The following is a 25,845-nucleotide window of genomic DNA, read 5'->3' as shown; positions in this document are numbered from 1 at the left end:
CTTTTCAGGCAAGGGAAACAAAAGCAAAAGTAAACACATGGGACTACAACATCATCCTAAAAAGCTTCTGCATGCCAAAGGATACCATCAACAAAATGAAAAGACAACCTAGTGAATGGAAAATTTATTTACAAATGATATATCCTATGGGGGAAAACCAAAATATGTAAAGCACTCATACGACACGAAAAGAAATAAACAGCCCAGTTAAAAAATGATCAGAGATCCTGACTAGAAATTTTTCCAAAAAAGACTTTCAGATGGACAAAAGGCATATGACAAGTTATTTAGCATCACTAATTTTTAGAGAAATGCAAATCAAACCCATAATGAGATATCACCTAATTCCTGTTTGAATTGCTGCCGTCAAAAAAACAAATAACAGGTGCTGATGAGGATGTGGAGAAAAGGGAAGCCTCATACACTCTTCATGGGAATGTAAATTGGTGTAGCCAAGATGGAATACGGTATGGAAAGTCCAAATATTAAGAATAGAACTACTGTATGATTCATTTATCCCACTGCTAGGCATATATTTAAAGAATATGAAAGCACTAACCCAAAAAGACGTATGTACCGCTCTGTTATTTACAATAGCCAAGATGTGGAAACAACCAGAGTGCCCATCAGCAATGAATGGATGAAGAAGATATATTGTATATAACACACACACAAACACACACACAGTGGAATACTACTCAGCCATAAAATAGATGAAATCTTGCCGTTTGTGACAGTATGGATGGACCGCGAGGGTAATATACTAAGTAAAATGGTCAGATGGAGAAAGAAAAATACCATATGATTTCAGTAATATGTGGAATATAAAAGGCAAACAAAAAACAAAATAAGTGAACAAACTGAATAGAAACAAATATGTAGATACAGAGAACTGAGTAGTGGTTTCTAGGGGGAAGTTGTTGGGATGGGGGGTGAAATGGAGAAAAGGTTTTAACTGTATGGTGATGGATGGAAACTGAGTTTTTGCTGGTGAGCACACTAGGGTATACAGAAGTAGAAAGATAATGTACACATGAAATTTATATAATATTATAAACCAATGTTACCTTAATAAAAATAAATCCAAAATAAAGTAAAAAGGAAAATACCTGTTTCAAAGCAAAAAAATTAGTACAAGTAAAATTATATACTATAGCAGCTTTGGATACTGCTTCCTCACTGTCATAACACCAGGGCTTGTTGATGTTTCTTCATTCTTTTGTTTAATGGTTTGGCTGGGCCATTTTAGTAAAATCTATTTCCCTTCCATGTATAGTCTCTGATGTTGCTTTTCATAGAGTACAGACTTGGACATGCACACATCCCTGGGATCATAGTGATTTTCTCAGGGCTGTCCTACACTGTCTGTTCTCTTGACTTGTCTGTTAATATGTCTGTCTGTTGTTATTATATCCAGCTGTTGGACTACATATTTGATGACTGATTTTTGTATTGTTTTTGTCAATGTCCTGGGACACAAATTGCTCCACAGTCTAATTAATTAAATCTCAGCCTCTCTTAGGGTTTTGTTTTTTGTTTTTGTCTTTGTTTTTTGCTTTTTAGGGCCGCACCTGTGGCATATGGAAGTTCTCAGGCTAGGAGTCCAATCAGAGGCATAGCTACAGCACCATGGAATCTGAGCCACATCTGCGACCTGTAACACGGCCCATGGCAATGTAGGATCCCCAACCCACTGATCAAGGCCAGGGATCAAACCTGTATCCTCAAAAATACTAGTTGGATTTGTTTCCACTGTGCCACAACAGGAACTCCCTCTTAGGGTTTTTTACAAATTGTGGTAAAGTACACCTAACATAGAATTTATAGTCTATATCGTTTTTCACTGTACAGTTCAGCAGTTAGGTATATTCATATTGCTGTGCAACCTATTTGCAGAAACTTTTCGTCTTTCAAAAGTAAAACTATGTTCGTTAACTTCCCATTTCCTCTCCCCCATAGCTTCCTGCATCTACTATTTTGTTTTGTGTTTCTGTGAGTTTAACTACTCTGGATGCTTTATATAAGTAGAGTCATTCATTATTTTTTATAATTGGCTTACTTGGCTTTCCTTAATTATCTTAAGATCCATCCATATTATTTCATATGTTAAAATTTCCTTTCTTTTTTATCATGGTAAAAAACACCTAGCATAATAAGATTTACCATCTTAACCATTTTTAAGTGTATAGTTTGGTAGGGTTAAGTATATTTACATTGCTGTGAAAGAGATCTCCAGAACTTTGTTGACTTGTAGACCTGCAACTCTGCTGTTTGTTTGTTTGTTTGTTTGTTTTTTTATTCATTTTGTCTTTTTAGGGCTGCACCCTCGGCATATGGAAATTTCCAGGCTAGGGGTCGAATTGGACCTGCAGCTCTCAGCCTATGCCATAGCTACAGCAATGCTTGATCCGAGCTACGTCTGCACCCTATACCACAGCTCTCGGCAACACCAGATCCTTAGCCCACTGAAGGAACCCACATCCTATGGATACTAGTTGGGTTAGTTACTACTGAGCCACAGTGGGAGCTCCCAAATCTACTTTTTAGTAACAACACTTTAGTGCTCCCTCACCCCAAACCTTGGTAATTAGCATTCAACTCTGTGTATCTATGAATTTGATTACTTTAGATACTTCATATAAGTAGAGTCATCCAATATTTGCCCTTTTGTGAGGTTTCCTCAAGGAAACGCTGTTATAGGATGTGACAGGATTTCCTTTCTTTTTAGGGCAATGCAGTGCTCCATTTTATGTATATAATACCTTTTCTTTTTTTTTGTCTTTTTTTTGCTATTTCTTGGACCGCTCCCGTGGCATGTGGAGGTTCCCAGGCTAGGGGTCTAATTGGAGCTGTAGCCACTGGCCCACGCCAGAGCCACAGCAACGCGGGATCCGAGTCGCGTCTGCAACCTACACCACAGCTCACGGCAACGCCGGATCGGTAACCCACTGAGCAAGGGCAGGGGATCGAACCCGCAACCTCATGGTTCCTAGTCGGATTCGTCAACCACTGCGCCACGACGGGAACTCCTATAATACCTTTTCTTTATTCATTTGACTTTTAGCTTGCTGCCACTTAGCTGTTGTGAATAGTGTTGCTATGAACACAGGTTTACAAATATCTCTTCAAAGACCCCATGTTCAGTTCTTTTGAGTATATATACCCAGATGTGGGGTTGGGCTGGATTATATGGTGGTTCTATTTATTACATTTTGTGGAATCCTGCTGCTGTTTTTCAGAGTGTTTTATGGTCCCACCAACTTCTCTACGTCCCAGCCAACCCTTATTTTCTTCTCTTCCCTTCCCTTTCCTCCTGTTCTTCCTTTTCTGTTTTTTCTCTATTTCTTTCTTCTGCTTTTTTTCTTCCACCCACCCATATACCAACCTGTAAATCTATCATTACTCTTTTTTAATACATTGGAATTTAAGAAGTACCCACATACCTCAGAGATACTGCAGGTTTGGTCTCTGCACAATAAAATGAATGTTGCAGCAAAGTAAGTCACACAAATTTTTTGGTTTCCTGGTGCATATATATGTTATGTTTACATTATATTGTAGTCTATTAAGTGCAATAGCATTATGTTTAAAACAATTTACATGCCTTAATTAAAAAATTCTTTATTGCTATAAACTGTTAACCATCATTGGAGCCTTTTGCAAGTTGTAGTGACAACAAATATCATTAATCACAGTTAACCATAACAAATATAATAATGATAAAACTTGAAATATTGTGAGAATTACAAAAATTTGACACAGAGACATGCAGAGAGCAAGTGTTGGAAAAATGGCATTAATAGACTTGTTTGATGCAAGGCTGCCACAATCTTTCAATTTGTAAAAAATGCAATATCAGTGAAGTGCAATGAAGTGAAACATGGTAAAATGAGATATGCATGTACTCATAGTGCTATCTTGGCCGAAAGCAAATATTTTTATCTTCCGAATTTCATTCTAACTACTACAGGGTGAATTTATGAGGTGTGAGACTATTACTAGAGTAAATATCTAGCACTTGATCTATAGCCTGGTGCTCACTTTTAGAAATAATGAATGTATAGTATATATTTTGGGCATACTCTATAGTTTTGGATAAAAATACTTATTTAATACTTTATGAAAATAATTAAAATGTATTTTATAATTTTGAGAAAAATATTTTTGAAAAAATGTAATGTCAGTTTTTAAATTGTTTCAAAACGAAAAAAGTTTAGAGAATTATCAGGAGGAAGAGGCCAGCTTTGACTAACCTTAGGTGAAATTTGACCACAATCAAGTGAACTCAGCACAGTCTGAATCTTATATATTGTAAAATTATTTTGATATTTTTATAATACCATATTGTCTCTATTTGTCTGCATTTAAAATTGAGAAAATAATAAAAACCTGCCATTTGTCTTGAGTTTAGGTAAATGAGCTCATTTTTTAATTCATGTAATTAACAGCTTTTAAATTCCATTATTTTATTGTAGTTTTTCTAAGTAAATTTCTACATAGATTTTTCAAGTTTATTTCCTTGAGATTCTTAACTTTCACCCTGTAACCATAATACTTTTGCAGTTTCTGAAAAAGGTAAGCTGTAACTGGTTTAAATTCATTGATTGTACTAACATTTTTTTATTTAAATGAAAACAAAAAAGGAAAATGTAAAACACTACTAATTTTTTACTGTCATTTTGTGGATTAGTTGGTTAAATATAACAGATTTTAATGTTATTTATTTGATATTTATTATATTTGTGATATGAATGCTCTAATTTTAGGCCTTTGAAGACAATTTAATCGAAGCAAGGAAAGAAATTGAAGTATCACAGAGTAAATATAATGCTCTATCATTACAGTTGAATAATAAACAGACCGAACTTATCCAGAAGGATATGGATATTACCCTGGTCAGGCAAGTATACTCACTTCTAATTTAACATTATAGAAATGTCCATAGTTATTCAGAATGCCAGCATTTTTGTTTATTATTAACATCCCAAAATGACAACAATATGTCTTCTCTGAATACTTATGTTTGCACATAGAAATTATCTGGACTCATATAACAACTCTGGAAATAGTTAACTGCAACAAACAGGGGCTTCACAGGATTGGGAAAAGCATGCTCACAGAATAGCCTTGCTTAATTTTTTATCAAGGAGGATGTATTTATTCGTTGTTGCCTTCTAAGAATCCTACCCATGCTTTACATAATATTCATTGTTACAGTGAATAATGAGTAATACAGTTTTGACTTAGTATTTTATTATGTTCTATTTAATTTGTGAAATGTTCTCTATCAAAATAGTTAATTTTGTAGTACTAATAAAATGGAAGTACTTGAAAAACTTGTGTTTATAAGTGTTTTGAAAGATTTTAAATTACCAATTAATTTTATGATTACCTTGTCAGAAAATATTGTTAGAAGTCATAAATATATATATGTATACATACATATACATATGTTATACATATATGTATTTATGTACATGTTTAAACTTTAATTAAAATAAGTTATATAACCAAAGTTTATCACATGTCTGTGTAAGTACAATTTCATTCTTTGGTGCTGCCTGTGTAAATATGTCATATATTTATATCTGTAATATACTATATATATGTATGTTTACATATATATAATTAATACTATATGTAATTATATTATACATAAGTATTTATATAGACATATTTATTTACACATACTTTTAGTGTACTGATATATGTGTGTGTGTATGTATACATCAGTGCAAAATTTTTGCTTGGGTAATTGATTAATATATATTACATATATAAAGCAAAAATCCATTGTGTCACATTTAAAAAATCTTACCATAGGGATGAGGAAAGTATATGTTTACAGATTATAGACTGGTTGACTTGTCAACTCACGGTATAATTTTTTGAAGCCAATAATTTGATGAAGTCAAAAAAATAGTAAGAGAATCTTTGTTTTGAAAGAAGTCTTAAAATTTGTATTTATGTCTTTCTTTTTCCCAGTGAAAAAACTTTTAGTCTTTGCCTGATACTTTTAGTTTATAGGTTTCTCCTTACTTTTATGTTTGTTAAATCTATGCATTGTTTCATATGTGTAGTTGAAATTTGTGTTTGTATAGTATATACTCGTTTACCTTGATTCTTTACCTAGAGAATCTCAGACAGTCTGATCTCTGTTCTGTAGTTCAGACTCTAAAATAATAGAAGATAACTTTATTAATAATTTCATTTTTTTCATTAATTTATTAACTGCTCCTATTTCTTCACTTCCTCCTCTTCCTCCTTCTTATTTTGGCCACACCCATGGCACATGGAAGTTCCCAGGCCAGGGATCAAATCTGAGCAGCAGCTGCAACCTATATCATAGCTGTGGCAATGTCAGATCCTTAACCCACTGTGCTCCTCTCATTATTTTTCATGTATATATTTCACAGATGTTATGTTTCTGAATGAATCCATAATGTCAGTGTTTGTATCATCAATATTTATCTTAACATATGGCACCTAAAACTGCACAGTATATTCCAGCAAGACCTTTTCATTTATGATATTCTTAATTTATTGGATGGAACAAGGGATTCATTCTAGGGTAAAATGCAGTCTTATATGAATGGGATTTCAATAATTATATTTTATACTAAATTGTGACCCTGCATTTGTATACTTGAAATTAGTGTACTGAAAAATCTAAATATGGTAAATAAGGCAATAATATACATAGATGATGTCTACTGAAAAGGTAGGCTATTGTCAATTGATTCAGGATTTTTCTTAGAAATTAGTTGTGAATCTCCTACAAAAAAAAAAAAGAAGACAAAAGAAAGGTCAAGGTAGAGTAGTAATAATTTTGGTTAGGAATATCAACAAAGTCAGACTCCTGAAATTGGATTAATGCATCCAGATTGCTGATGTTCCTAGGCATGTAGCAGAAAGAAGTGTAAATTACCTCTGGAGGATAATCAAAGAGTACTGTCCTCAAATTATGTCTGCAGTTTTTCAAACTAATGTCTAGGACATACTTGGAAATATCAAGTATGTGGAAAGTCATGAATAAAAATTAAAAGACTCAGGAACTGAAATGAAGAAAAAAGATGAAGTTGTTTGCCTATAGTAGGATTAATTTACATAGAAAACTTAAAAGTAATTTATAGAAACATTTTTTAAATTAATAAGTGGGTTTAGCACTCTTTGTAGACATAAGGTCAGTGTATAAAATTCAAATGCATTTTTTTTATGCCAGCCAAAATGTTAGGAAATATACTTAAAAATAATATAATTTATAATACAGCTAAAATATTAATAGCAAATATAGTGAAAAGAATATATTACCTCTTTACAGAGAATTATGAAATATTATTGAGAGAAATAAAATGTCTAATATATAGAGGGGTATACAAAGTTCATGATCTGGAAGACTCAATGTGATAAATATGTCAGTTTTCTCCAAATAGTTATTGAGATTCAGAGTAATACAGGTAACTGTTATTACCCTTAGGACAGAAGGGGCAAGGAGAGAAGCCTTTACCAGATCTCTGTGAGAAGTCTAGCCCTGGAAGAGAAGCTGACTAATAGGAGAAGTATCCTTAGATAGAGGAACAGAGACATTACCAACTGTGGCTCAGCAAAGAAGAGCTTGGGAAAGAAATACCTTGACCTCTTTTTCCATTATCATAATCATTGACTAGGACTTTCAGTTACCCCAATTCAAACCTAGAAGACAGGGAGCCAACGTGTTGTCATCTGTAGAGGTTGGCCTCCCAGGCTAGAGAGTAAGCCAGGGTACTAGAGAGTAGGGTAGAGATGCTAAAGATTGGATAAGAGAATATGGCACATTACTCATTTCTGCTCTTTTTCAGAGCTTTCCTGGGCATTTATTGCTTATTAATTTTTCCATATAAACTTCAGGGTAAACTGGATTATTTCTCGTTTGCTGTTTTATTCAGGCATCAAATTTAAAAGCAAATCCAAGGAGGATTGCTATCTTTATGACTGTCAGTCTGTGTACCAGAGTATGCTATGCTATTCCGTTTGTTTCAGTACCTACCTATGTATCCTTATGAAATATTTTGACATTTCTTCTTAGATTTATTCCTAGCTATTTCATGTTTTTTGTTAATATTTTAAGTAGAATATTTCCTTCCTATATATATTTTCCAACTGATTTTCCTTTTATCCCTTATAGTTTTTGCTGTCCTTGTTGTGATGTGCTATGATTTGTTTTTTTGTTCTTTTGTTTTTACTGTGACTTGTACTTTTTACTTTTTTCTATATAATTTTTTCATTGAATTTAATTCCTTTGAATTAATATTGCTATTCTTTCTTGGTTTATGTTTATATGATAAGAAACATATACAAAATAAATATATACTTGTTTTGATACATGTGAGTTATAAGAAAATTCATATAGTACAGAAAAATTTCTAAGAAGATAGAAAAATTACACTTAAAATACAACCCTAGAGAAATCACAGCCATTAAAATTTTGTTAGAACTAATCCATATTTATCTAAATACATATTTATAGGTTGATGATTAGGTAAACTTTTTTTTAGATGAAAGGGACTGTATTGAACATTTTTTTAAAATAAGAACTTTAGTTTTTGTGATATAGTGGAATTAGGATACTGATGTGAAATTAGGGGAAATTACTAAATCTCAGATAACGTTTACTTCTTTATGAAAACCACTTTATTTTGCTAAAGCTGAGAAATAAATGTCATGAAAAACCTTTGGAGACTGATGTCATTATGTTGTTTTTTAAAAACTCTTATGTTTCATCTTTAGTTGGTTTTCATACCTTGCTGTGTACACTCAGTAGAATAGGATATACATTCAACCATTTTAAGTCTTTCTCATTTTGTATCTCAAGATTTATAACATTTATTTCTTCATGTATAACTACAGTGCCTAAAGATATTTAAGCTTAGTTTCTTATATTGCTTTAGTGCTCATCACTGAACTTTTTACTCTTTTTTTTTTTTTTTTTTTTTTTGCTTTTTTAGGGCTGCACCCACAGCATGTGGAAGTTCCCAGGCTAGGGGTCAAATCCAAGCTATAGCTGCCAGCCTGTGCCACAGCAACAGCAGTGTGGGATCCGAGCCACATCTGTGATCTACACCACAGCTCAAGGCAATGCCCGATCCTTAACCCACTGAGCGAGGCCAGGAATCAAACCCACAACCTCATGGTTCCTAGTCAGGTTCGTTAACCACTGAGCCATGAAAGGAACTCCTAAACTTTTTACTCTTGATGTGTTCATTCCTGTACTCAATTTTGATTCATCTTAAGGGCCCATTTTTACCAAGGCCTTCTCTGTTGCTAGCTTTCTCCACCATTAACATCAGATTTAGCCATATGACTTGTTTTGGCCTGTGGAATGAGAGTGAAATTGACATACTTTGTATCCTGGCAACTATTTTAAAAGAGTTGTTGCTCGAATCGCTTTTTCTTTTTTGCCCTCTGTCACTAGAGTAGCGTATTCCTAATACAGTCTTGCTGCTCCATTTTGGGTCTTAGGATATGGGAAGGCTACATATAATATGAGCAAGGAAGAGAGTTTCCATTTTGGCTCAGCGGTAACAAATCTGACTAGTATCCATGAAGATGTGGGTTTGATCCCTGGCCTCGCTCAGTGGGTTAAGGATCTGGTGTGGGTGTAGGTCACTGATGCAGCTTGGATCCCTTGTTGCTGTGGCTGTGGTATAGGCCGGCAGCTACAGCTCCAATTCAATCCATAGCCTGGGAGCTTCAATATGCCATGGGTGTGGCCCTAAAAAGATGACAAATATAAAATAAAATAAATATATAATATATAATAAGATATATATAAGATAAAATATAAATATGTTTTATAAATATATAATATAAATATATATATAATATAACCTATAGAAACTGTCTGAAACCCATTGTCAGTCTTTGGTATCCAATGTGATGTTTAAAGGGATATTCCTAATTTATCCCTTAGTAATCATCATTTTAACTGAAAGATCACTGGATTTATCTTTCAGCAATGCAATGTTTTTAATCATCTTATCATTCTTCTTGAGATGGGAAGAAGCATTGTTGGTGTTCAACATCCTCTCACTTAACCCAAACTTTCCTTTATTCCTCTTAATCTGTGTCTAGGGGACTTCTCAAATTTGAACCTACCAATTAATTTTATTTTTCATAGCTTTGATTTTCCTTATAACTTCTCTCATTATGGATTTTAATGCTATTGTGATGCCTTTTTTTTTTTTCCTTTGTGGTTGCACCATGAAACATGGAAGTTCCCAGGCCAGGGATTGAATCTGACCCACAGCTGCGACCCATGCCGAAGCTGTGGCAATGCTGGATCCCTTAACCCACTGTGCCGGGTAGGGACTCGAACCTGTGCCTTCACAGCAACTCAAGCCACTACAGCTGGATTCTTAACCCACCGCAACACAGTGGGAACCCCAACACTTTTCTTTTCAGAAGTCCTTCTTTATGTTATCCTTTTCATTTCATCCCTTCAACAACTCTCTTATCTCATTTTTCTTAGAAAATGGAGACTGAGGGAAGGTTAAATGATGATTACTCACTTGGGGGATTCATTTCCAGGGCAAAGGGAATGAGAGAGTAATAATCTAAGGCAGGGAAGTATAAAGAGTAATTCAAGGAAACATATTATTGTGCTGGCGACTGCTTCATAATGAACCATAAAGAGAGGGCAGGCTCACTGAATTAGCCACCCAGTTTGGTTCTGGATAGACTGTAGAAAGAATCCATGCCTTTTAGCAATCCATCAGGCAGGAAAAAAAAAAAAAAATCTGTCTGTTTTCTTCTTCTGTTTTATCTTCCAAAAAAACAAAAACAAAAACAAAGAAAGAAATTTCTTCTAGCATTGGAGAAGAAGGAAGTTTTCTGTGTTTTGCATTGTATTGAAAGATGGTATGTCTTACCTTCATGTCCTCTTTCTAAACAACATTTACTTTGATCACCTGGCTAACATATGTCTTGACTATGTATGCTGATGGAATTTTATCCTACATTTACTGTCTATGTCCTTGATAATTCATGCCAATGTTATTCTTAAAGATGGCAGTACTTAACAAGCCATATTACTCTTGCCAAATCCGAGCTTCTGTACACCAGCACTGAACTGAATCTTAGAGACAGAGTTTTGGGTGAAGTAGAAGAGAATAGCTTTATTGCTTTGTCAGGCAAAGGGGGCTGTGATTGGCTGATTCCCTCAAAACTAGTCCTGGAGGGGCTAGTGGCGAGTCTTATAATCAAGGAGCAGTATGTGATCAGCTTGTGGACATTCTTCTGACTAGTTGGTGGTGAGGTAATTGGGAGTCATCGTCATCAGACTTCTGGTTCCAACCAGTCTAGGGTCTATATTTTGGTGGTCAGCAGCTTTCATCTGGTATGGTCTGCTTCCTGTAAAAAAACAACTTAGGCATGTGTGTCAGGCCTTTATCTGTATCTTTTAGGAACTGAGTTTGGTGATTCTGCTCTGTGGCAGATTTATGGTCTAAATTGTTTCCAGTTCCCCAGCTCAACAGGAGGCCTGGGAGATAGAATCAAAAACCTTTTATTTCAAAGGACAGGGACACAGGGGCTTTGACATGATTTCAGTATGGGACCCTTCTCTCCTTTTCTTATATTTCCTCAAGGCATTGTTCCATTATTGATTCTCTTCTCTCCCTTCCCCCATTTTTGGTCTGTTATTTTATGCAGCTTTTTTAAATAGGTTTTTTTGAACTATTTTTTGAATAGTTAAAGAAAAAACAGTACTATAGTCTAAATGTTTGTGTCTACTCAAAATGTGTATGTTGAAATTCTAATGCTTAATGTGATGGCATTAGAAGGTGGGGTCCTTAGGGAGGTGCTTCGGTTATGAGGGTAGAACCCTCATGGATGTAAATAGTGTGCACTCTCATAAAAATGACCTCCCAGAACCCCCTAGTGCCTTCCAATGTGTGAGGATATAACAAGAAGTCAGCTGCCTTGAAAGGGCCCTCACATGACTATGGCTGGCACTCTGATGTCTGACTTCCAGCCTTCCCAACTATGAGAAATAAGTTTCTGGTTTTTGTAAATGACCCAGTGTTATATTTAGTTATATCAAAAGGACTAAAGTAGATGGTGGTGTGCGTTCAAGGGTTGCTGTCATAACTGGAAAACATTAATATTCTATATCTCTAAAAAAGCAGAGCTCATTTATCCTATATTATTATTCATCCATCTTCAACAACTGCCTGCATATCTTTTTGTTCCTTCTTTCTCTTAAGATTTATCTTATGTGAATGAATTACCAGTTTGAGGTTATAGATAAAGAAGTTTCCATTAAAAAAAATAAATAGTCTCCAAGAGTTCCCTTATGGTACAGGGAATTGGGGATCTGGTGGTGTCACTGTAGGGGCTTAGGTTGCTGCTATGGCACAGGTTGGATCCCAGGCCTAGAAACTTCCACATACTTCAGGCATGGTCAAAAAAAGTCTTCACAATATATGCTATAAAGTATACTTCTGTAAAACGTATCTGTTTACATATTTTCCTCTTCAAATTGATTTTACAAAATATTTTCCAGTTTTATATGATCTGTATCACACAAAATTCACCACCACAGGAATCTGGAAACCTCTCTCCCAGAGGTATGATTTTCCTAGATCCTTGATGCATCAGTACTGTCACTCCAGTTCATTTGTCCTCCTACCTACCAAATTCACTCTGAGAAAGTTGGAAGGACTGATTCACCTCCTATTGCTCTCCTTCCTTCTGACTTTTTTTTAATCTCATTATTTCCTTCAAGCTGGATTAGAGGAGTCACAGGAATCCCAGGCCCCAGAGGTTGCAAACTAGTGGTGCTTTAAGGAACTTTGGTTTGAAAACTTAATTTGCCTTTTGGGTTCCTTTTTAATACATTTAAAGTCCTGTGAAATATAAAATGAAAGGTTGAGTTACCTTACATTCAAAACTGATAATATTGTTGGCATCAGTGCTTGTCAATTCTTGAAACTAAAGTGTAACTTAATTTCAATAAGAAGGTGGTACTATGTCTGTATATCCAGGGTTTTTATTACCTTCAGACTATAAAAGAAAATTGATAAGTATTTGGCTTTGAAAGTCATAGTAGTTCTATCAATACTTTCTAGGTGTATGTGATAAATATTAAATACTTTATATGTTATCTCTCTTATCACTGTGTTTGCCTGCAGTAAAAAATAATAGATGAAAAAATTGGAAGCCGATCTGTAACCTTAGGTGAACACAATTATTTAACTGAGATGATCTTTATTCATGCTTCTGTTTATTGCTTGTTTTGCACAGGAAGGAGTTGCAGGAGCTGCAGAATCTTTACAAACAAAACAGTGCACACACAGCACAGCAAGCAGAACTGATCCAACAGCTTCAGGTTCTGAATATGGACACACAGAAAGTACTGAGGAACCAGGAAGATGTTCACACAGCTGAAAGTATATCGTATCAAAAAGTATGCTTTTATTCTGTCATAAAAATGTAAATTTATATGTATGAACTTCTAAAAATATATAGAATTCAAATCTTTTCACATTTCAATATTTATTTATTGCTCTCTATATTCCTTCAAAATTAAAAATGAAATATTCAGTTTGGTAATATTTAAAGTTATGTGAGTTTTCTTATGGCTATTAAAGCTTAAACATTTAAAATATATAAAGATTTATTCTATAGGATATTGTTTTTATAAATTGGAGTTTTGATGTCTACTACGAAACATACTAGGACTGGAGCCCCTAAACCAGGAAGGATTTAGGAAATGGGATTATTCAGCCTTCTATAGTGAGAAATTACTCATCAAGTATGATTCTAGTTTATGATCTAAAGCAGTCTTTCATTATAGAATTTGTTCATATTTTATTGGCAAATCCGCACAAACACAGATGGATATGCTGATGAAGTCTTCAGGATCAATATTTAACAAGGATTTTTCTCTCTTTATTTTGTGTGTTTCTTTTAAGTAGTCATGTTACTTTGTAGTTTAAGGAGCCCGTTGTCAGGAAGGCTTACCCAGCTATTTAGGTGTGCTTACTGACTCAGCAGCAATAACTATAGCCAGTAATTAAAAAAAACCACTTTTATTGAATTCTTTATGTTTTGTATAGCATATTATTTGTATAAATAATATACTTTCGACATAGATCATCCCTATGAGATACATGTTATTTCTTCTTAACAGTTGAAGCAGCCAAGGCTTAGAGAGGTTAAATAGTGGTGTGTATTATTTGGGGATTTTTTTTCTGTTTAAACTTGTTCTTCTAAAACCACACTGTGAAAATCCAATATATATAATTAATATGAAATAAATAGCTAGTTATTAAACTTTAAACATATTTGTTTATTTATTTATTGGCTGCACCCTTATCATGCTGAAGTTCCCTGGCTAGGGATTAAACACAAGCCACAGCAGTGGCAACGCCAGATCCTTAACCACTAGGCCATCAGGGAACTCCTAAACACATATTTTTAAATGCTGCTTTGGCACAGTGGTTTTCCAGTCTAAATTCTGTGCTCCCTTCAGATTTTTCTCAGGATGTGGGTAGTGCCTATCCTCTCCACTCTGCATTGAACAGCTCCACCTTTTGGTTTATATACTGGGATTGCCCATTATGCTTTTGTTTCTAAACCAGACACCATTGCTAAAATGACTTGAAAGGTCCTTATTGGACCTTATTAATAACTTCATTTTTTTTGCTCTTTTTCACTTACGTATTTAACTCAAACATTTCTCCCTCTTTCTTGATTTTTACTTAAAAGTCCTCAACACTTGGCAATTAATATTAAAATATGACTTTAGAGTTGCTTGTTGTTAAAGTTTATAACCCTTTTCTCTCGTGTGCAAATACTTTTTCTGTTTTTCCTCTTAGCAAGAAAGAACTTTGTAAGAAAGAAGAAAAAGGCAGTGTTTCCTTTGCTATTTCCTTTTTCAATCTTTTGTTCTAAGATTTCTGTTTCAGCTTTGCTTATCTTAAAATTTAAGATAAATTGTTTTAGCCTTATTCTTCTTTTTGGTTGATTCTCCTTAGCAGCCTCTGCAGAGAGCAACCATTTTTTTTATAACCTACCTGATAACTTTAATAGATTCTAAATAATTTCAAACAACTGAATACTTAAGAATTTTTATTTAAAGTGATTATCATTAAAGTAATACACACTTGTGATAAATTTTCAAATAATATAGAGTGTATAAAAAAATAAAATTCTCTAACCTCCTGTCTGAGACTCTTACCCCAGACTTTACCACTCTGAATTTTTATTTTTATTTTATTTTTTTTGTCTTTTGTCTTTATAGGGCCACACCTGTGGCAAATGTAGGTTCCCACCATTCTGAATTTTTAAAAATTATTTGATGATTTTTATTTTTTCCATTGTAGTTGGTTTACAGTGTCCTATTGGTTTTCTACTATGCAGCAAAGTGACCCAGTCTCACACACACACACACACATTTTTTCCTCACCTTATCCTCGGTCATGTTTCATTGCAAGTGACTAGATATAGTTCCCTGTGCTATACAGCAGGATCTCATTGCTTATCCACTCCACATGCAATAGATTGAATCTATTAACCTCAGACTTCCAAACCATCCTATTCCCTCCCCCTTCCCATTGGCAACCATAAGTCTGTTCTCCAAGTCCATGAGTTTCTTTTCTGTGGAAAGGTTCATTTGTGCTGTATATTAGATTCTAGATATAAATGATATCGCATGGTATTTGTCTTTCGCTTTCTGACTTACTTCACTTAGTATGAGAGTCTCTAGCTCCATCCATGTTGCTGCAGATGGCATTTTTTTGGGTTCTTTTTTACTGGCCGAATCATATTCCATTGTGAATATATATATACACCACATCTTCTTAATCCATTCATCTGTCATTGGGCATTTAGGTTGTTTCCATGTCTTGGCTATTGTGAATAGTGCTGCAGTGAACATACAGGTGCATGTATCTTTTTCTAGGAGAATTTTATTGAGAAATATACCCCAACGTGGGATTTCTGGGTCATATGGTAGTTCTGTATTTAGTTTTCTGAGTTACTTCCATACTGTTTTCCATAGTGGTTGTACCAATTTACATTCCCACCTACAGTCTAGAAGGGTATCCTTTTCTCCACACCCTCTCCATCATTTGTTGTTTGTTGACTTGTTAATGATGGCCATTCTGACTGGTGTGAGGTGGTACCTCATAGTAATTTTGATTTGCATTTCTCTAATAATTAGGGATATTGAGCATTTTTTCATGTGCTTGTTGGTCATCTGTATATCTTTGGAGAAATGTCTATTCAGGTCTTTTGCCCATTTTTCAATTGGGTTGTTGACTTTTTTGCTGTTGAGTTGTATAAGTTGTTTGTCTGTTTTAGAGATTAAGCCCTGGTGAGTTGCATCATTTGAAACTATTTTCTCCCATTCTGTAGGTTTTCTTTTCTTTTCTTTTATGGTTTCCTTTGCTGTGCAAAAGCTTGTCAGTTTGATTAGATCCAAGTGAATCCAACAACATATAAGAAAGATCATACACCACGAACAAGTTCACAAGGATGGTTCAAAATAGGCAAATCAATCAACATCATACACCACATTAACAAAAGAAAAATCAAAAACCACATGATCGTCTCAATAGATGCAGAAAAAGCCTTTGACAAAGTCCAACATCCATTCATGATAAAAACTCTTACCAAAGTGGGTATAGAGGGAACATACCTTAGCATAATAAAAGCCACTTATGACAAACCCACAGCAAATGCAATACTCAGTGGAGAAAAGCTGAAAGCCTTCCCGCTAAAATCTGGAACAAGACAAGGATGCCACTCTTACCACTTTTATTCAACATAGTATTAGAAGTCCTAGCTACAGGATTCAGACAAACAAAAGAAAAAAAAAGGCATCCAAATTGGAAGAGAAGTAAAACTGTCACTGTGTGCAGATGATGTGATACTATATATAGAGAAAACCCTAAGGACTCAACCCAAAAACTATTTGAACTGATCAACAAATTCAGCAAAGTAGCAGGATACAAGATTAACATTCAGAAATCAATTGCATTTCTGTATAATAACAGTGAAATGTTAGAAAAGGAATACAAAAATATAATACCTTTAAAAATTGCACCCCCCAAAATCAAATACCTGGGAATAATCCTGACCAAGGAGGTGAAAGACTTATATGCTGAGAACTATAAAACATTAATCAAGAAAATTAAGAGGAATCAAAGAAATGGAAAGATATTCCATGCTTCTGGGTTAGAAGATTTAATATTGTAAAAATGGCCATACTACCCAAAGCAATCTGCAGTCCCTGTGAAATTACCCAAGACATTTTTCATTGAACTAGAACAAACCATCCAAAAATTTACATAGAACTGTAAAAGACTTAGAGTTGCCAAAGCAATCCTGAGGAGCAAAAACCAAGCAGGAGGCATAACTCTCCCAGACTTCAGGCAATATTACAAAGCTATGATAAGACAATGTGTTACTGGTGCCAAAACAAACGTACAGACCAATGGAACAGAATAGAGAAGCCAGAAATAAACCCAGACACTAATCTTCGACAAAGGAGGCAAGAATATAAGGTGGGAAAAAGACAGTTTTTTTAGCAAGTGGTGCTGGGCAAACTGGCCAACCACATGTAAATCAGTTAAACATACCCTCACACCATGCACAAAGATAAACTCAAGATGGCTTAAAGACTTAAATGTAAGACAAGACACCATCAAACTCTTGGAAGAGAACATAGGCAGAACATTCTCTGTCATCAACCATACAAATGTCTTCTTTGGTCGGTCTTCCAAGGCAACAGAAATAAAGGCAAAAATTTACCACTGTTAATATTGAAGAGTCTGTCCTTGAGTTTCTTTAGAAGAACAGAACATTTTAAAATTATGTCCTCTTTTTAAGTTACGCAAGAATTGCATGAAATACTATACAAAATTGAAATGATGTAGATGTTCATATAGTGCTGATGTAACATTTGAGTTCTCTTCCACTCTTCCCAGTTCATTATCCTCCCCAGGAGAGATCATCTGAGTAGTCATGCCAGACCTTTTGCATGCATTATATACTGTGCGTGGGTGTATACATATACACGTGTCACAAACCTAGGCATCTTATGTTTTTAATATCAATTAATTTATTCCATACTTATTGTTCTTTAACTTGCTGTTTTCAAATAATATGCCTTGGCTATATTTCCATGACAGTACATGTAACTCTTGCTCTTCTCTGCCTTCTTCCCATGCTCCAATAGGAACATGAAGTACAGTGAGGATTTACCAGAGTATAATTTGTTGATTACTAAGGTCTCTGTTCCCAACTTTTTTTTTTTTTTTATTATAAACTTCCCTACAGAAGGAGGTCTTCCCCATCTCTTCCACAGTGTTGTTTTTCCCTACTGGGTCATTCCCAACCACATACAAACATGCTGTTATGTCTCTGATATGCACGGAAGAGGAAAACAAATAAGCAACAACAACAAAAAAAACATGTCTTGACCCCACTTTATTCATTCCCTTCCCTTCCTTCCTTTCATTTTCCAACAATATTCTTTGAAAGAATTGTATTAATGATTCTCAAAGTTTTCTTCTGCTCTCTTTTCAACCTCTTCCAATCAAGCTTTTGTCCCTTTCACTCCACTAAAATTTCTTAGAATCATTTGTGACTCCCTCATTGTTAAATTCAGTGATCTGTATAGCACTCTTCATCTTACCCCTATTATTCAGCAACATTGTTGCAGTTGATGACTCCCTTGAAACACTTTTTTTCCCTTACTGGCTTAAAGCACTTCACAGTTGTGTGGTTTACTTCCTTCAGTTTCTAGCTGTTCCTTTTCAGTTTCTAGTCTACCCTTGTTACTCTAAATGTTAAAATGTTCCAAGCCAAAATCTTAGGACATCTTCCCCCCCGCCCCCATTTAAATTCATACCCTATATGATTTTATCCACTCACCTAGGCTTTCAAAATCATGCTGTCTATATGCTCATGGCTCCCAAATTTGATTATCTGCTCTGGATCCCTTCCCTGAACTCTAGGAAAGTGTATCTAATTGCCTACTTAGCATCTCTTAAATTGGTTGTCTCCTGAGCTTCTCAAACCTCGTATGTTCAAATCTAAGGTATTGTCCACTCTGCCTTCATTGCGCATCTGGAATCCTACTACTTCCACTACCCCTGCTGTGACCACTAACTTGTATTACCTGAGTGATTGCAGTAGCTTCCCACTTTGTTTCTTTGCTCCTGTCCTTACCCACTTTGAGTTCATTCTCAACATAGATGCCAGGTTGTTCTTGCTGAAACTTGGTAAGTCAAATCAAGTCAGTCCTCTCTTCAACCCCCTTCACTGGTTTCTTGTTTCATTGAAAGTAAACGGCCAAATTCTTACTACAATCTGTGAGACTCTGCATCATATGGCTCTGCATTACCTCTGTGATCTCATCTTTGCCTTTTCCTTCATCTCTCTACTTCAGCCACATTTAACTTTGCTCTTTAGCTTGAACATATGAGGTATTCTTCAACCTCAAGGTCTTTGTACTTGGTTTCAGTTCCTGAAATTCCTTCCCTCAGTTATCTGCATAGATGACCTTTTTACTGCTTTTATTCTTCATCTATCACAGCTGAAAATCTACTTGATAACAGACATTAAATGGGAGATGTAGGAATGACACATATTCTAATAGTAGTGCTAAGTACGAGAACATAGCTGGGGCAGATTCCTAAGTTAGGGATAAAAAAAACTAGAAGTGATATTAGTGATGTTTATTCTGAGAAGAAGATATCAACGAGACAGATTTCTCATAACTTCCATGAACTGTAACTGAAGCCATAAATTCCCTAGTTGGCACCTTTACTAATTTGGAGAGGTAGAGTTTATACACTCCTCTTTGGAGAACTTGTCAGAACCTGAACTTTGATCTGGAGGATAGTATTTGAAGCCATGCAGACTTTCTCTGAAAATTATGACTATCCCCTCCAAGAATCATAATTGATAATAATGAGAGCTGTGATGGCAATGTGTTGTGCTTATGAATAGCATGGAGGCAAAAAAAAAAAAAAAAAAAAAAAAAGCAAGCAGATCTGCTGCTTTAGAGAGCTGGTTTACTTTTCCTTGTATTTACTCATTCTTTTCTTTTTCCCTGTAGTTTGAACTTCCTTTTTTTTTTTTCCCTCTTCTTCGAAAGTTACCACTCCAGGGGCTAGAAAGTTGGAGGGAGAACATTACTAATTTTTAACTTGATACCCTTTCTGAAATTGTAATTCTCATTGTAGTACTTTAACTTTGATGCTCTTTTAGATCCTTGAAGTTGTTCATAAGATTTTCATTAGTATGGTCAACTAGACTTAATTCAGAAGTCCTTGATGATTTATTTATACTTCATAAAATTTGCCTACAGGTAGTAGTCATTACAGTTAATATTTCTTTGGTTGTCTATGTATGAATAGTTATCCATAAAAACAGAGAAAAAAACTTTATAATCCCATCTCATAGAGGCAAATACCATTAACATTTTGAATAGTTCCTTTCAAGTTTTTAAATATGTACAAATACCCTAATATCTTTCACTTGACGTTATTTTAAGAGAATGTCATGACATATAACTATTTTGGGAATAACTTATTTAACCGTATTTTCCAGTGTTAATCAAATATACCATTGAAACATTTCATTAATATAAATTAACCTGCGATAAACGTATCTTTGTTGTCAATTTAGACTATTGGTATTAGAGAGTACATACGTCCTCAGGAAACAGTTCCTTTTATGAAAAAATCTAGTGACATGATGTTAATGTTGTGCAATTCACTTTTAATTAGTTCATACATAAACAGAGCCTGTTTAAGTTATTAAATAGTAAGAAAGCACAGAAGATCATGGAGTTTGCAGGAGACCTGCCTATCACATGAGAAATGATCAGTAAGTGATAATTTTTTTTTTTTTTTTTTTTGTCTTTTTGCCATTTCTTGGGCTGTTCCTGTGGCATATGGAAGTTCCCAGGCTAAGGGTCGAATCAGAGCTGTAGCCACCAGCCTACGCCAGAGCCACAGCAACGCGGGATCCGAGCTGCGTCTGCAACCTACACTACAGCTCACGGCAACGCCGGATCGTTAACCCACTGAGCAAGGCCAGGGATCGAACCCACAACCTCATGGTTCCTAGTCGAATTCGTTAACCACTGCGCCACGATGGGAACTCCAGTGATTAATTTTTGAACCTTGAGGAATTATGTACAACACTTTCCCACTTTGGATAATGCAGTTTAAAAGTCATAGGTGTTTATTTGAATTGTAAGATTATTTTTAAACTTCACAGGCATGTATTTCTATATTAATTTAAATATTTTTATAATTCATTTAATATTTAATTATTTTAGTGAGTAAATGGTTCTGGAGTGGTATAAGAATGTAGAAGAACTAAGGATACAAGTTGGAAGGCCTTCTGTACGGAACATAGTCATAAATGAAGACAAAAATATAAAATTGTACTATAAGTGAAGGAAAATTTGCATTTACACTTACACACATTATTTTAGAAATATTTTTTTTAAGAGGAGGTATGAATGTAAGTCACCTCCAGCAACCATAAAATAATAGCAGTAGTCAACATTTATTGAGCTTACTGTATATTAGCCACTGGGAAAAGGGATTTTGCACCACTGTTTAAGCCCCACAACCACCCTGTGTGGTATATTGTGTATATTATTATCCTTTATTATTTTATAGATTAAGCAACTGAGACTTACAGTATTGTCTAAAGTTAAACAGCTACCAGGTAGTAGACTTCAAATCTAGGTAATCTTGAGTCTAGAACCCACAATGTTAAACTATTATAAAGCCCACAGTATAGTTCAGTTATTCATGGGATAATGTGGTCTTATCTTTAAAGATGTCTGTAAACTTGCATTATTCATTCTACTCAAAATTCTCTTGATCCTCAATAACTTTTAATGTTGGGAAATTTATCTTTATTGCTAAGTTAAATGTTATTTAAAATATTCCATTGCATTCTTTTTGGTGAAAGGAGAGCCCAGCATGTTATCACCCTCTGTGAAAAGAGCCCCCATCATTATCCCATCTTCAGCCACTGTTTCTCCTGATTGTAGAAATTTGGTTTCTTCTATTTTGCTGTAGCATTGCAGTTTTAAACTTTTTGACCTACAAGTTTTTTTTTGAACTGTAAATTTTTTACTTGATTTGTTCCTGCCCCCTCCCTCCTCTACCTGGTCCCAGAAAAATATATCAGTTCTGGAATTCAACTTTTAATTAAAAGTTGACTTATATCATAGTGTTTAGTTATCTGAAAAGATTTAAAAAATTGCCCTCAGTGGTAAAATAAGGGGAATGAGTAAGGGAAACCAAGGTGAAGAGAGAAAATTTTTTTTATTTATATATAATGATTTTTATTTTTTCCATTATAGCTGGTTTGCAGTGTTCTGTCAGTTTTCTGCTATACAGCATGGTGACCCAGCCACACATATATGTATACATTATTTTTTCTCACATTATCATGCTCCATCATAAGTGACCAGACATAGTTCCCAGTGCTACACAGCAGGATCTCATTGCCAATCCATTCCAGAGGCAACAGTCTGCAGCTATTAACCCCGAGCTCCCCATCCATCTCACTCCCTCCCTCTCCCGCTTTGCAACCACAAGTCTTTTCTCCAAGTCCATGATTTTTTTCTGTGGAAAGGTTCATTTGTATATTAGATTCCAGATATAAGTGATATCACACAGTATTTGTCTTTCTCTTTCTGACTTATTTCATTCAGTACGAGAGTCTCTAGTTCCATCCATGTTGCTGCAAATGGCATTATTTCATTCTTTTTTATGGCTGAGAAGTATTCCATCATGTATATATACACCAAATCTCCCTAATCCAATCATCTGTCAATGGACTTTTGAGTTGTTTCCATGTCTTGGCTATTGTGAATAGTGCTGCACTGAACATGCAGGTGCATGTGTCTATTTCAAGGGAAGTTTTGTCTGGATATATACCCAAGAGTAGGATTGCTGGGTCTTATGTATAGTTCTATGTATAGTTTTCTAAGGTGCCTCCATACTGCCTTCCATGGTGGTTGTGCCAATTTACATGCCCACCAACTGTGCAGGAGGGTTCCCTTTTCTCCACACCCCCTTCAGCATTTGTTGTTTGTGGACTTATTAATGATGGCCGTTCTGAGTGGTGTGAGGTGGTAGTTTTGAGTTGCATTTCTCTAATAATCAGGGATGTTGAGCATTTTTTCATGTGTTTGTTGGCCATCTGTACATCTTCCTTGGAAAAATGTCTATTCAGGTCCTTTGCCCATTTTTCAATTGGGTTGTTGGCTTTTTTGCTGTTGAGTTGTATAAGTTGTTTATATATTCTAGAGATTAAGCCCTTGTCAGTTGCATCATTTGCAACTATTTTCTCCCATTCTGTGAGTTGTCTTTTTGTTTTCTGTTTGGTTTCCTTTGCTGTGCAAAACTTGTCAGTTTGATTAGATCCCATTATTTTATTTTTGCTCTTATTTCAGTTGCTTTGGGAGACTGATCTGAGAAAACATTCACAAGGTTGATGTCAGAGAATGTTTTGCCTATGTTCTCTTCCAGGAGTTTGATGGTATCTTGTCTTATATTTAAGTCTTTCAGCCATTTTGAGCTTATTTTTGTGCATGGTGTGAGCGTGTGTTAGAGTTTCATTGATTTGCATGCAGCTGTCCAGGTTTCCCAGCAATGCTTGCTGAAAAGACTTTTTTCCATTTTATTTCTTGCCTGCTTTGTCAAAGGTTAACTGACCATAGGTGTCTGGGTTTATTTTTGTATTCTCTGTTCTGTTCCATTGGTCTGTCTGTCTGTTTTGGTACCAGTACCACACTGTCTTGATGACTGTGCTTTTGTAATAATATTGCCTGAAGTCTGGGATAGTTATGCCTCCTGCTTGGTTTTTGTTCCTCAGGATTTCTTTGGCAATTTTAGATCTTTTGTGGTTTCATATAAATTCTTTGATTGTTTGTTCTAGTTCTGTGAAAAATGTCATGGGTAATTTGATAGGTATTGAATTCAATCTATAAATTGCTTTGGGTAGTATGGCCATTTTTATAATATTAATTTTTCTAACCCAGGAGCATGGAATATCTTTCCATTTCTTTACATCTTCTTTAATTTCCTTGATTAATGGTTTATAGTTCTCAGCATATAAGTCTTTTACCTCCTTAGTCAGGTGTATTCCCAGGTATTTGAATTATTGGGGTGCAGTTTTAAAAGGTATTATATTTTTGTATTCCTTTTCTAATGTTTCATTTTGAGTATACAGAAATGCAACTGATTTTTGAATGTTAATCTAATATCCTGCTATGTTGCTGAATTTGTTGATCAGTTCAAGTAGTCTTTGGATTGAGGCCTTAGGGTTTTCTATGTGTAGTATCAATGTCATCTACATACAGTGACAGTTTGACCTCTTCTCTTCCTATTTGGATGCCTTTTATTTCTTTTGTTTGTCGGATTCCTGTGGCTAGGACTTCCAGTACCATGTTGAATAGCAGTGGTAAGAGTGGGCATCCTTGTCTTGTTCCAGATTTTAGTGGGAAGGCTTTCAGCTTTTCTCCAATGAGTATTATATTTGCTTTGTGTTTGTCATAAGTGGCTTTAATTATGTTAAGGTATGTTCTCTCTATACCCACTTTGGTAAGAGTTTTTATCATGAATGGATATTGGACTTTGTCAAATGCTTTTTCTGCCTCTATTGAAATAATCATGTGATTTAAATTTTTAACATGTTGAGCACAGAAAAGACGTGAGTCATATTATCATTACCATAACAAATCATTAGTTTCAAACACAAATTACCTACCAAATAATGCTTAGGACTGCTCTAGAAGAGAAACACCCATCAAGAGAAATAAAAAGAAGCTAGTGTATTTCCTTTCTCTGAGCATTTTGTAGCCATTTATATAAATTACATTAGTTTTTCTGTCTTTGCATGTTGTTTATGTACTTCTGTATGGTGTAAATATAGAGGAATTGTAAGCATTTTCAACTTCTGGACCATCTAACATGTTTGGGATACTAAATATGTATTTTATCACTTTTTGTTCTACTTAATGATAATTACATGACACAATCTATTATTAATCCAGGAAAATAAGGAGTTAGGTTATACATATTTTTAATTTAAAGTGCATGTTTGATCAGATTCTCTTCTTCTCATTTTCTTCTATAAACATATAGTTTTCACTGGTAAAATTTATTGTTTCAGAGTAGCAAATAGTAACTTACTAACATGGAAAATTGTATTCTTTGAACAAATTAGTCATTGGGTCATAGAAGTTATACATTTGCAAATTGTTAAGGTAAATAACATATCATCTTGTTCAAAAACACTGATAAAAATATGAGAATAAGAGTACTTCAATCTTAGCCTCTGAAAATTAAAGGACTTGGAGTTTGGGGTGCTCTTTCTGGAGATAACTTGCTTTCTATCCCCTAGCAATCCTCTTACTGTTTTTCACTTTAATTTCTTCAATAAAAATAACCTGAAGAATAGTAAACATAATAAATTGCTTATGGATTATCACAGTTGATACTTCTAAAGTGTATAGGGGAATGTATGATTAAAATTTTATAGCCCAAAATATTATAAAAAATTCTGGTCTATTCCAGATTTTTCAACTATCAGAGGCAAGAAATTGTAGAAAAAACTTCTGAAACTAATTGTGATTGCTAATAGATAAAAAGGATATCTAATCAGGATGCCTAAAACTATGTAGATGAATGAATTTGTTATATTACCTAATTTACTCACTTGATAACTATTTTTTTTTACTCACTCTGCTATTATTATGGGATATGAATAAGATAGTGGCTAACCAGGGAATTAGAACATCCTAAATCTTTGCCT

At 34.7% G+C, this 25,845-nt stretch overlaps 1 protein-coding gene across 4 annotated transcripts in view; it reads left to right on the top strand.

Annotated features, from left to right (window-relative positions):
• Positions 1-25,845, top strand: part of CNTLN (centlein) — a 326,116-nt gene that overhangs the window by 110,110 nt on the left and 190,161 nt on the right. For 2 of the 4 annotated variants that reach the window (XM_021063284.1, XM_021063278.1), the window contains exons 6-7: positions 4,845-4,900; positions 13,282-13,444. In XM_021063284.1, the coding sequence (XP_020918943.1) occupies positions 4,845-4,900; positions 13,282-13,444 (219 nt within the window). Of the gene's footprint in view, positions 1-4,766; positions 4,901-13,281; positions 13,445-25,845 lie in introns of all 4 variants that reach the window. The other 2 variants (XM_021063282.1, XM_021063273.1) reach the window with 1 other exon arrangement.

The sequence above is a fragment of the Sus scrofa genome, chromosome 1 (assembly GCF_000003025.6).
Source record: "Sus scrofa isolate TJ Tabasco breed Duroc chromosome 1, Sscrofa11.1, whole genome shotgun sequence".
In the NCBI taxonomy this organism is placed as follows: domain Eukaryota; kingdom Metazoa; phylum Chordata; class Mammalia; order Artiodactyla; family Suidae; genus Sus; species Sus scrofa.
Note: the sequence above shows the minus strand (reverse complement) of the source record. Positions and strands in the feature narration are given on the sequence as shown.